This window comes from Triticum aestivum, chromosome 7A, assembly GCF_018294505.1.
Source record: "Triticum aestivum cultivar Chinese Spring chromosome 7A, IWGSC CS RefSeq v2.1, whole genome shotgun sequence".
Taxonomy (NCBI): domain Eukaryota; kingdom Viridiplantae; phylum Streptophyta; class Magnoliopsida; order Poales; family Poaceae; genus Triticum; species Triticum aestivum.
The window spans coordinates 184,014,941-184,027,457 of NC_057812.1; the positions used below are offsets into that span (position 1 = coordinate 184,014,941).

At 48.0% G+C, this 12,517-nt stretch overlaps 2 protein-coding genes across 3 annotated transcripts; one reads left to right on the plus strand and one right to left on the minus strand.

Annotated features, from left to right (window-relative positions):
• Positions 1-2,741: 2,741 nt before the first annotated feature.
• Positions 2,742-9,097, plus strand: LOC123150189 (DNA repair protein RAD4). Of its 2 annotated transcripts, none has more exons than XM_044570017.1 (13): positions 2,742-3,021; positions 3,126-3,247; positions 3,702-4,010; positions 4,356-4,448; positions 4,630-4,725; positions 4,823-4,924; positions 5,164-5,213; positions 5,678-6,409; positions 7,165-7,330; positions 7,437-7,631; positions 7,706-7,855; positions 7,938-8,147; positions 8,483-9,097. In XM_044570017.1, exons 1-13 carry the CDS (start codon positions 2,955-2,957, stop codon positions 8,864-8,866), a joined length of 2,676 nt encoding a protein of 891 aa, XP_044425952.1. In that variant the 5' UTR covers positions 2,742-2,954; the 3' UTR covers positions 8,867-9,097. The 2 variants fall into 2 exon arrangements, with proteins under 2 accessions (XP_044425952.1, XP_044425951.1); XM_044570016.1 differs by having other exon boundaries at positions 2,752-3,021; positions 3,105-3,247.
• Positions 9,098-9,232: 135 nt separating this feature from the next.
• Positions 9,233-11,294, minus strand: LOC123154032 (probable inactive receptor kinase RLK902). Its single transcript, XM_044572842.1, has 2 exons — positions 9,992-11,294; positions 9,233-9,902 (listed from the first exon to the last, which is right to left on the minus strand). Exons 1-2 carry the CDS (start codon positions 11,292-11,294, stop codon positions 9,280-9,282), a joined length of 1,926 nt encoding a protein of 641 aa, XP_044428777.1. The 3' UTR covers positions 9,233-9,279.
• Positions 11,295-12,517: the final 1,223 nt, after the last annotated feature.

Genomic DNA, 12,517 nt, shown 5'->3' on the forward strand with positions numbered 1-12,517 from the left:
CTAATTGTTTTTGCTACTGTTTTATTTAGTTTAGTTCATTTAATTTTTTTATAAAGACTTGGTTTACCCACCAATAGTACTTATGAATTATTTGGCACTTCGCGAACATTTTAGTTTTAATATTTGAAAACCTTCATTGTTTGACTTGATTTTGAATTCGAATTCAAATCGGTTTCGAACCAACGTGAGTTTAGCAATAGTAATCGTGGTGACGTGGCATCATTAACAGAGGTTTACTGTAGCTTGATTACCCGGGCATCACACTATGCTTGTGGGTCATCAGGAACCAATATGAGCATCCAGGTTCCGCTATTGGTTATTGACCGGAGATGTGTCTCGGTCATGTCTGCATAGTTCTCGAATCCGTAGGGTCCGCACGCTTAACGTTCGATGATGATTTGTATTATGAGTTATGTGATTTGATGAACCAAAGTTTGTTCGGAGTCCCAGATGAGATCACGGACATGAGAGGAGTCTTGAAATGGTCGAGACATAAAGATTGATATATTGAAAGGTTATGTTTGGACACCGGAATGGTTTCGGAAAGGTTCGGGCATTTTCCGGAGCACCGGGGGTTACTGGAACCCCCGGGGAGTTAATGGGCCTTCACGGGCCCTAGTGGAGAGAGGAGGCGGCGGCCAGGTGGTGGCGCGCGCCCCCCAAGCCCAAACCGAATTGGACTAGGGTTGGGGGGGGGGGCTGGCCCCCCTTTCCTTCTCTTTTCCTCCTCCTTCCCTCCTTCTCCTAGTGGGAATAGGAAAGGGGGGAATCCTACTTGGACCGGGAGTCCAAGTAGGACTCCCCCCTTGGCGCGCCCCCTCTAGGGCCGACCTCCTCTCCTCCCCCCTTTATATACGTGGGAGGGGGGCACCCCAAAGACACACCAAGTCTTCTCTTAGCCATGTGCGGTGCCCCCCTCCACAGTTACACACCTCGATCATATCGTTGTAGTGCTTAGGCGAAGCCCTGTGCCGGTAACATCATCATCACCGTCGCCATGTCGTCGTGCTGACAAAACTCTCCCTCGGCCTCAACTGGATCAAGAGCTCGAGGGACGTCATCGAGCTAAACGTGTGCTGAACGCGGAGGTGCCGTATGTTCGGTGCTTGGATCGGTTGGATCGCGAAGACGTTTGACTACATCAACCATGTTACTAGACGCTTCCGCTTTGGGTCTACGAGGGTACGTGGACACACTCTCCCCGCTTGTTGCTATGCATCTCCTACATAGATCTTGCGTGATTGTAGGTAAATTTTTTGAAATACTGTGTTCCCCAACACCATTTGGACAAAATGTTCATCTTGCGTCCGTTCGTTGTCAACTCCGACCTAGACTTGGTCCAAATACGAGTCAAAATGGGTCTCGGATGGATACAAGCAGACACTCTTCGTCGTCCATTGGTTCCCGCTCGTGTCCACCATGGCCCATAGATCAACGACCACGCGAGTTGGGGCTCTGCCTCCATGATGGCTACGACGTGTGCCCGATTCCCGCCGCCACGCGCACCGGCGAGGCCACCGTCGTGCCTTTATCTTCCCGACGAGCCCCGCCGTTGTTGTCCTGATCTCCTCTCTCACCAACCATGGCCCTCTTCCGCCATCTCCTTCTTTGTTGTTTGCCGGAGAGAGAGATAGGTGATGCTGTCGGCCGGAGAGAGAGCTCGACATCTTGACCAGTGATGAGCGCCCAGGTTTGACCTGGGCGGAACGGAGCAAAATCCCGCCGTGCTGGAGGATCATAGATGGCGGCCATGACGTTGGCGTTCGTCACCAGTCTCTTTCTGCACGACGCGCACAGTCGCCTCCCGCCTGACGTCATTGATGGTGACTAGGATGTTGAAGGCGCACTCTCGCATGCGGACAACTACACCCTCCACGATGCACGCGAGCACGAGAGTTGGCAAGGGCCTCCCGACACACCGCACGCCTATGGCGCCACCGACTACCATGCAGAGCGGCTCCCGCGCATTCTTCACCGAGCATCGAGAGACCCACTTCCTCCTCTCCATCCATGGCTCAACCGAGCACAACCAATGTGGGGTACCACAACACGGCGCCAGGCTGCGTGCTCGTCGATGCCGCGGCCGCCTTTGTTAGGTGTTCGACGAAATGCTGAAAACAAACATCTCATCAAATGAGGCATCACCGTTGGGTGCACTGCCCGTATTCCCCTGTCCGTTTGGAGACTCAAACGAACAAAAAAGGATCAAATTTCATGTTGGTTTGGGTCTCCCGTTTGGAGTTGGCCTAAGGCTTTTGCAAAAGCTCTTGCTTGACACTCGGTGCGTCAAATCGAGCAATCAAATGTGGACGACATCGAGTGGGCTGGCCCATTAACGCTGATTAGCAAGTGAGTGAGTGAGCGATTTGTAAGAAAACTAGCAACTGATTTCTTCCCTTGTTCTGATTTCTAGTTTTTTCTATGTTTTTAGCCGGCTTTAAAACACACAAAAAATATTTTAATAAGTGAACATTTATTGAAGCTCTAGAACATTTTTGAAAAGACACAGATGTTTTTTAAAGGTTTGTGACTTTTTGAAAAATGCGAACATTTTTTTAAAAAACTATGGACTTTTTTATGCCATTTCCTACCATTTTTCAGATGGGAATATTTTCAATTTTGAGCATTTTTTAAAGCATAGTTTTTTTGAGGGATCACCGCCTTTTTTTTTTTGAGAACAGGGATCACCGGCTGGGTGTTGCTGAAAGCCCGTGAAAAGAAAGGAGCAAACTCTGCCACGCGCCTCCATGTCGGGCCCACTCCCCCTCCCAGGATTGGTCCCACGACGCCTCGCGGCGCGCGAAACTCACTCGGCCACCATCACCTCCGGTCGCGGCCGCCGTCGTTCCGCTTCCCTAAACCTAACGGCGGCCGGGGGCCATCCCCGCTTCCACTAACCCCTCATCTCCTCCCTGCCGCCGAGAAGAAGAAGAAGAAGACTAGAGGCTCTAGCGATGCGGACCAGGGGCCAGACCCGCGGCGAGCCCAAACCCCCACCCGCTTCGTCCCCCGCCTCCTCAGGTGCTGCTTGTCTCCGTCCGGCCCTCCTTGCCGCCCTCTTATTTAATAGAGTATTTATTTACCATCGTGTGTTTTCGCTGAAGCTATTGTTCTTCCCCCTGTAGGGAGAGGTGGAGCGGAGGAGGTTGTGGCCGGCGGCGCCAATAATCGCCGGAGAGCTTCGCTCGCCGCGAAAGGGAAATCCCCCGCCACCAAGGCGAGAGCGCAAATGCCGGTTGCTGGACAGGTAGTAAAAGGCGCCAACTTGCGTGTTATGATTCCAGGGGATTAGGGGGGAGGCTGTTTGTGTTGATAAATGGAGCTAGCGATGTTCTAATGTGTTTCCTTACAAGATTCTCCTTGTTTTATGTTTGTTATTATACTTATACACCTGTATTCCTTCTCCCGTATTAAGATAGTTGTGTAAGATTCCGACTAAATGAGCTGAAACTTTAGAGCAAATTAATTGAGAGGACATGATTTATCTACTGAAAGTGTTGCAGTTTTGGCATGACACATGAAATTGAGAAATTGTGGCAATTCTAAGTTTCTAGTGAAAAAAAAGGAAAACTTGGCGTTGAGTTCTGAAAATAGTTCCTATTTCTTATCGTAGGAGGGAAATAAGTCTTAGGGTCAAATTTAGTTATGGAAGGCAAACTTATGTATTCCTTGATGGGATTTGCTTACGCTGATCACTTCAGGTGGAATTGGAATCTGCATTGGGGATCAAACGCAAAAATGGTAAAGTCAATACCGAACGGAATGATGATACTGGTAAGAAAAGGTGCAGCGTGGGGAGTTCTGGAAAGAAAAAACTGGAGGAAAAAGAGCCGGAGGCAATTGGTGATAATGATGCAGCTGGCATGGAATGGGAGGATGGGCATGTCTCTCCGGTGGAACGCAAAGAGGGTTATTCCCATGATCTTGGTGAGACGGTCACTGTTGAGTTCACTGATGTACCTTCATCAACTGAAAAGAAGAGTGTTCGAAGGCATACTGCTGAAGAGAAGGTAAAACATTTCACGAGCGGAGAATTTTTTATTAATCAAGGCATCTGCCTCCACGTGCACATAAACCTTTGCATTTAGCTTCTAACCTGTTACCACTTTATCCTGTGAAATGAGTTTGTGTATGTGACTATGGCCTACAATGTGTGCTGACTGCTGAGGAGTTCCAGGTATCAGCTTGTTTGCTGAGTACTGTAATGCTCTGCAGCCTGGTCACAAGAAAACCTTGAACCACATCCTGTGAAAACGGCATCAGTTCACATTTCTTTGTATTATACTTCAAATTACTATTTTTTTCTGTTAGGATCTTTTTGTTATTGACCAATTACTACTTTTCGATTTATTTAGGAGTTGGCTGAACTCATGCACAAGGTCCATTTACTTTGCCTGCTAGCAAGGGGTAGGGTAATTGACAAGGCCTGCAATGATCCTCTTATTCAGGTGCATTATATTGGTATCCATTTATACCATTTTAAATTGCTCATGTTTCAAAATGATGAAATATCAAGATTTTTTTACTTATTTTATGCTAATGTTGGTGACTGGAGATATCTTTCTTCCAAAGTACTGAACCGAGGCATCTTTCAAGCTAAACCATGTTTGTTCTAAATTTTCTTTTCAGGCTTCAGTTCTATCTGTTTTACCACAGCACTTACTGTGGAATGGTGTAGACACTCTGAAACTGGACGCTAATAAATTACGTAGTCTTGTGAGCTGGGTAAGCCCCTTTTGGGCCTTACATGTATTTATTACATGAAACAATAATTCCCACATGTTATTTTTTCTTTCTTAAAATACATTTATTGTGCATGCAGTTCCATCGTACTTTCAGTATAATTGCACGATCTGCTGACAAGGGGTCTTTTGAATCAAATATGGCTTTCGCTCTTCAAAGTCATGAAGGCACTGCTGAAGAGGTACCGTATCGTCTCCCTTAAGATTTTGCTTGCTGAAGAAACTAGTGTCCTGAATTCCTTATATAGACTGACATTATGTCTCCTTGAAGTTTTTCAGATTTAAGAACACTAGAAAAAAATGAATGATAGTAATCATGTTTTCTTGCTCCACAGTTTATTTTCTATGTTCCATTATAAATGGAATTTATCTTCTGAAGCAGCATATTGTAAAGCTGACCCACAAATGGTTTGCAATGCAGGTCTGTGCACTATCAGTGGCACTGTTTAGGGCACTCAACTTGACAGCTAGGTACGATAGCACCATGCAACTAATTGTGTGCTTGAGTTTAGGCATGTCCCCATATTTTAACATCTTGCATCAGTAATCATACATGAATAAGAGGATCATTAATAGTAAATCATTTTGCATGCTATGTATGATTTAGTTAATTCACAGTGTTGAGAACTGAATTTTATGTTCTCTATTTTGTGTGTAAGTTAAAAAAAATCATGTTTTAAATATATTTAAGAAAAGGTGGCTCAGGAGAACGGCTGAAAGCCAGTAAGTGGCAATTAGGCATCAGTGCTCGCTTGAAGTTAGACTTGATAAAATATTTGGGTTTCAGTTCTGAAGTTAATCCTCTATCAGTGTTTTTCGTAAGTTCTCCAACCCTATCAAAGTTCCCATGAAGATTAAGCAAGAATCAGGGGTTACTACATTATACTGTGTTTCTGTTTGCCATCTTTTGAGCCATACCTAAGTACATCTTGTAGGTTTGTTACAAATATGGATGTTGTTGGACTCAAGCCTGATGCTAAAGCAGTGGGGACACCAAATCAAGATGGAACTAGGCTTTCGACAAGGGCACTACCATGTAGTTCTGTTGCTGCAGGCCATAATGAGTTTAATACTCTTTCTCCGGCTCGATTAGAAGTTAATACGGAACATAGCTTCAATAGGACCAAGCAACGAGGTGATCTGGGGAATTTGAAAAGAACATCAGCTTGCAAGAGTTTGTCTAAAAACTTGTCAAATTGCAAGGCAGATCAATATGCATCAACATCGAAAGATGAATCATCCAGCAGTTCAAATCCATTCACATCCAGTACCGCCGAAATACCAAAAAGGAAAGGGGACGTGGAATTTGAGTTGCAACTGCAAATGGCCCTTTCAGCCACTGGAGCTGAAATTCAGGAAAAGCTAGCTGCCACATCCAGTCAGTCAATTGGCACCCTACTAGATTCTACACCATTGAAGAAATTACGTAAAAATGCAGAAGTTGCGTCCAACTCAAGCGCAGTTTGGTCGAGAAGTGGACCGCCATTATATTGGGCCGAGGTATACTGCGGTGGCCAGACATTGACTGGAAGATGGGTGCATGTTGATGTTGTAAATGATATTATTGACGGTGAAAGAAAAGTAGAAGCTGCTTCTGCTGTTTGCAGGAAGCCTTTGAGATACGTTATTGCCTTTGCTGGAGGTGGTGCTAAAGATGTGACTAGAAGGTTTGCCTCCTTTGGAATTTACAAGTTTTTCTATGTGCTGTTATAGTGATATATACTAGTTATGCCTTCGGTTTTTACTAGACCTTCTACTTGCCAAACCAGACAATGCAACTAAAGTGAAATACTGTAGGCATTATTACTGAAATTATTCTTTGCTAATGCAACAACCTATAATGCAAATTCAGTCTGAACTGAATGACTTGGAGCGCTGTATTACTAGTAAGTCTGAAACTTGGCAAAATATTAGTGATTCTACGATTTTCCAACGCAACATTCAATTTGTGCTATTAAGGTTCAGGGACAGAGCTAGAAATATATGTTTAAGGTGACCAAGGTAGTTATATTTGTGCACCTACCAAACAGGCCTTCTGTACTGTTTTCATGTACTAGCAGATATCTAGCTCTGTCACTGGCGTTCTTGACTAAGGAAATTCTTGTTATGGGGTAGGGTTTTGGAGAGAGGCTAGGGAGGGGTTGTCTCCTGTGAGGCAAGGTAGATGGATTATTCTTCTATTTACTCGCTGGATTAATTTCTCATAAAGGGTCTTCTATAGATGCCTAATAACCCAAACTAAATAACAAATCATATATCTTATGTCTAATTGACGCATGGGCTAAGGCCCAAAGCTAAAAAATATTTTCCTAATTTAAAGGATAAACAACCTAAATGAGATTTTGAGGATCCTTTCCATAACTTGGTGCTCCTTTGGGCATGTACTACATGTCTACATGTGCATAACAATCATGCTCTACAGGTATTGCTTGCAGTGGCACAGAATTGTCCAGGGAAGAGTGAATCAAGAGTGGTGGGAGAAAGTTTTGGCACCACTAGAGCAGCTCGAATTGGCAGCAACTAATGACTCTGAAGATATGGAACTTCAGACCAGGGCCCTAACAGAGCCTCTTCCTACCAATCAACAGGTACAGCCGATACAGGATTTAAGAGAGATTAATATAACTTACTTTACCCTGCTTCTTCCAAAATTAATTGTTATCTTAATTGATTATTATTTATGGAACTATTTAGGCCTACAGAGACCATCACCTATATGCCCTTGAGAAGTGGCTGCACAAGAACCAAGTTCTTCATCCCAAGGGTCCAGTGCTTGGCTTCTGTAAGGGGCATCCTGTTTATCCTAGATCTTGTGTTCAAACACTGCAATCAAGACACGGATGGTTGACGGAGGGTCTGCAAGTTAGAGAAAACGAGTCGCCTGCAAAGGTAACAGAAGCACCGGCTTATCTTGTTTCTCTTGTCTTTTCACAGGTGGAGTAATTGTTTTCTGTTGTATGTAGATTGTCATACGACCAAAGAGGATTTTCAACTCCCAGTCGCGTGAATCCAATAGCAACGAAGATGAACTTCAGGCAACCACGGAATTATATGGCAAATGGCAACTCGAACCCCTGCAACTTCCTGGTGCTGTAAATGGCATTGTGCCAAAGGTAATGAGCATCACTAGCTATTTAGTAACCATAGTATTTCTTTTTGTGCTTCCTACATACTGACTAAAAATTTTCTCCAAAGAATGAGCGTGGCCAAGTTGATGTATGGTCAGAGAAGTGCCTTCCACCCGGTACCGTACACTTGAGTAAACCAAGAATATTCCAGGTTGCAAAGAGGCTTGGAATTGACTATGCTCCTGCCATGATTGGATTTGATTACCGAAGCGGTCGGTGTGCTCCAGTTTTTGACGGAATTGTTGTATGTGCTGAATTTAAAAATGCCATTTTGGAGGTATGTCGAGGATACTGCATTTGGTTTACTTTCCATGACTAAAACCAGTTATTCTGTTAATAAGATATACATGATCGTTGATACAACCTAGTAATGTTGTTGACCTAGATTAAAGTTATTGAAGATCTATAACTCACATGTATGCCTAAAAAATACCAGCATAAATTGTGTAGCATGTTTCAGAGATGTATTGGCATACAAATGTAGCGGTATGAAGGATAGTATTTTGGTGAATTGGCAGTGCTCTTTCGTCATCGTAGTGAGAAATTTTGAGCTCAAGCTCCAGACTAAGGTGATGTGACATGTTTGTAATCTTGGTTAACACTTCCTGGTAGGCGTACAAAGAAGAAGAGGAACGGAGACAGGCTGCGGAAAGGAAGCAGGAGGAAGCTCAGGCTCTGTCTAGGTGGTATCAGCTGCTCTGTTCTATTGTAACGAGACAACGGTTGAAAGAGTCCTACAACGCGCGCTCAGCAGCGCTTGCGCCAGAGAGATCAGCTAAAGTTGATAATCCCCAGAAAAGCACCAGTGATAGCCAATGCTCCGGAGCGACCACGACCAATCATCGTACACGCGCGGATCGGCTGCCAGATCCTCGTTTCTCTGCTCATGACCATGAGCATGAGTTTCCCGTGGAAGATCAGAGCTTCGACGAAGAGACATTTGTGCGGACAAAACGCTGCCCGTGTGGTTTTTCACTCCAAGTTGAGGAATTGTAGCAACTTGTACTGGAAATGTAGTACTAATTCGACTGCCTAGTGTAGGGAGCCTTTTCATTTGATCAAATTTCTCAGTACAAAACTTTACTGCATTTATTTCATCCACTGAGAAAGAGAGAATTTGAATGCTCAGCAAGGGGGGAATGATGCAGCAGACATGAAACATGAGTAGTTTGCAACCAGTATGAGTAGCATCAACAACAACAAATGGCAAATATAAACTTGTGATTATGGGGGTGTTTGCGGCGGCTGTGTGCATCATAGTTATGCAAACCCTTGCGATAAGCTTATGAGTCAAATGAAAGCGCCTTCATTATTGTAGAACAACAAATACAGTAACAAATATAAACCTAATCGTCTCATTACAAAAAAAAACTCTTATAGACCTTGAAAAAGAATATGGCCGGTGATGCTCATGCGGACACGCTCCGGCTGCCGTCGGTGCTGCTGAAGTCGGCCCTCCGGCTCGCGTCCTCGACGATGCGCTCGATCCTCGCCTCCACCTCGGCCATCGTCGGGCGCCGGTCGGGGTGCTGCTCGGTGCACTCCATCCCGAGCTGCAGCAGCCGCATCATCTCCTCCTCCACGCGCGGCTCGCTGCCGATGACGGAGTCGAACACCTCGGACGTCCACTCCTCCTGCACCACCGACCGCACCCACCGCGCGAGGTCCACGCCGCTGCCGCCGGCGCCGCCATCCGGGAGCGCGTGCGTCGGCGCGCGCCCGGTGAGCAGCTCCAGCACCACCACACCGAAGCTGTACACGTCGGCCTTCTGCGACACGACGCGCGCGTCGGTCACCTCCGGGGCGCGGTAGCCCGTGCCCCGCTTCGGCAGCCCCGCTGTGCCGACGAGCTGCGCCAGGCCGTAGTCGGCCACGTAGGCGCTGTCGCGCTTCCCGCTGACGACGATGTTGGACGCCTTGATGCTGCCGTGCGACGCCTTGGGCCCTCCGCCGTGGATGAACGCCACGCCGCGCGCCGCCGCCAGCGCGATCCGTGCGCGCGTCGTGAAGTCGAGGCGCTCCGCTCCGCTGCCTGCGGGAGACAAGAAGGGAATCTAAACATGCCGGCCATGGACGCGGGGAAGAGTGCGAAGCTGAGGTGCGTGTGATCGAACGACGAACCGTGGAGAAGGGAGGAGAGGCTGCCGGCGCCGACGAAGTCGAAGACGAGGAGCTTCTCCTCCTTGCTGTAGAAGTAGGCGCGGAGACCCGGCAGGTTGTCGTGGCGGAGAGCGCCGAGGGCGACCACCCTGTCCCGGAACTCGCGCTCAGGGAGGTGGACATCGCGGAGGCGTTTGATGGCGAGGACGGGCTCGCCGCCGTCGAGCGTTGCACGGTACGTCGTCCCGTGGACGCCCTTGCCGAGCACCTCGGCGGACGCCCGCAGCATCGTCTCCAGGTCATAGGGCCTCTCCGGCGCGCTGCCCAGGAACACCAGCTTCTTGCCGTCGCCGATCAACGGCGAACCCGGCGGGGAGTGCGACCGCTTCACGGCGTCCCTGCCCGTCATCGCCACGGTCACCGTTATAGGCTCCGTGCCCTCGTGCACGTCGGCCGCGGCCTCGGTGGACCTTCCGGCCGCCGCCCGCCGCCGCCGGCTGAAGATGAGAACGCAGATTGAAAGGATGACGATGAGAACGACCAACGCAGCGATGATGATGCCGACGATGGCGCCAAGGGTTAGCTTGCGACTCTTGTGGGCCTCGGAGTCGGAGTTGGGGCAAGCAGCGAGAGGGCCGCCGCAAAGCGCCGTCCCGAGGAAGGCGCTCGCGGGCAGCCCGGCGAGTGACGCGGGCACGGGGCCATCGATCTGGCCGTTGTAGGACACGTTGAACTGCGTGAGCTTTGGGAGGTCAAGGCCGCTCGGGAGCGCGCCGTTAAGGTTATTGCCCTCGAGGTTCAACGTGGCGAGGTTCCCGAGCTTGTTGAACTCTGATGACACGCCGCCGGTGAGGCGATTCCCGGAGAGATCGGCCTTCTTGAGCAATGCCAGCGAGAAGAAGCTCTCCGGTATGTCGCCGTCAAATCGGTTCCCCTTGAGGTACAGCCACCGGAGCTCGGTGCAGCTGCCGATGTCCGCCGGGATGGGGCCGGAGATGGCGTTAAACCGGAGCGACAGCGTCTGTAGGGCGGTGAGGTTGCCCACCGTGCCGACCGGGATCTGCCCGCTCAGGCTCTTGGCAACTAGCCGCACCTCCACGACGCGCTGGTTGGGGCCGGGGCTGCAGCTGACGCCTTGCCACCCCTGGCACGGGGACACCGAGAGGTCCCACTTCAGATGACTTCCCACGGCGGTGCGCAGGGCGAGCAGCGCGTCGCGGTCGCCGGCCAGGTCCGGCACAACATGGCGAGGCAGCACAGCGAGCAGCGTGACCACGAGCTGCACGAGGGCGAACGCCGGCGGGAACCGCAGCCCAGGCGCCATGCTGTGACGCGGTACAGCTTATAGCTGACAGTACCAAGAAGACGGTAGGTAGAGGAAGGGACGGGATGGTTTGACAGGTATATGTACCGCGACGGCGACGGCAACGACGGCGGACGGTTCGGTGGAGGAGACGCGCACGCGCAGGGCGACCGCGGCGAGGCTAGCAAGCAATTCCTTTTGTTGGTCGATTGTTCCGGAGGGGACCTGTGATTAAATAGGGCGCGTGGCCGGAAATTACTACATTCCTTCCCATATTACTCCAGCAGCTGTGCGTAGCGTGGTAATGGACAGCAAATAAATTGGCGTTAGCAGCATCGGGATCGACGTCGGTCGGCAAGGGAGAGGAGGAAGGTGAGGTGAGGTGAAAGAACTGAAGCGGGAGGTTTGGACCGCAGCTATAGCTCCAAGGCGTTGGTAACTACTGCATCTATCTTGTTCGGGAGCACCTGTGCTTCAGGCACGTGAAATTTTGTGTTGCTTCAGTCACTTCGATTCTAAGGCATCAGATGAACACCCAAGGGACAGGAAAGAACATAAGAGGAAAGGTGGAAAAAAAGTGACTGAAACTTGTTTTAGTTTCAGTCATTTGTGGAGGGTCAGTCGATTTTTTTTCCAGGGATGGTTGTTGAGCGATGGAAAAAGTCGCAAGGAAAATAGCACTTGATTTTAGTACAAAATTCAGGGTAACACATCTACTCCCTTCGTTTCTAAATATTATTCTTTTAGAAGATTTCCAATGAACCACATATGAATGTATATAGACATATTTTAGAGTGTAGATTTACTCATTTTGTTCTATATGTAGTCATTTATTGAATTTTTTTAAAAGACACATATTTAGAAATGGAGGGAGTATTTCTTAGGAAGAATGGCTTGTGGGAGTGGTATTATTGTCAAACTCTTTTCTATTATGTGGCAATTAGAATATAACGATAAATTGAACACAAGTTGCACTCTTCCATACTTTGCATAAACAAGCGTCAAAATAGTGCAGCTTTAATACTCCGTCCGATCCATATTAAATGATACTAAATCGACGACAGTTAATATGGATAGGAGGGAGTACTAATTATGATTTAAGTGGATTAATTAAAAATAAAATTTCTCCACAATTTATTTAAAATGAATAGTGAAAGTGGTGTCACTTGAACATCTCTATTCCTAATGAGGAAGTTTGGTAGCTTCTCCTCATCGGTTTAGTCTTATTTTTTTTCCGCCTCACC

Coding starts and splice junctions, on each gene's coding strand:
- LOC123150189 (XM_044570016.1), top strand. CDS start 2,955: ATGCGGACCAGGGGCCAGACCCGCGGCGAGCCCAAACCCCCACCCGCT. Junction 4,925..5,163: donor ATGAAGGCACTGCTGAAGAG/GTACCGTATCGT, acceptor TTTGCAATGCAG/GTCTGTGCACTATCAGTGGC. Junction 7,331..7,436: donor CTCTTCCTACCAATCAACAG/GTACAGCCGATA, acceptor GGAACTATTTAG/GCCTACAGAGACCATCACCT.
- LOC123154032 (XM_044572842.1), bottom strand. CDS start 11,294: ATGGCGCCTGGGCTGCGGTTCCCGCCGGCGTTCGCCCTCGTGCAGCTC. Junction 9,903..9,991: donor CCTCTCCTCCCTTCTCCACG/GTTCGTCGTTCG, acceptor TGTCTCCCGCAG/GCAGCGGAGCGGAGCGCCTC.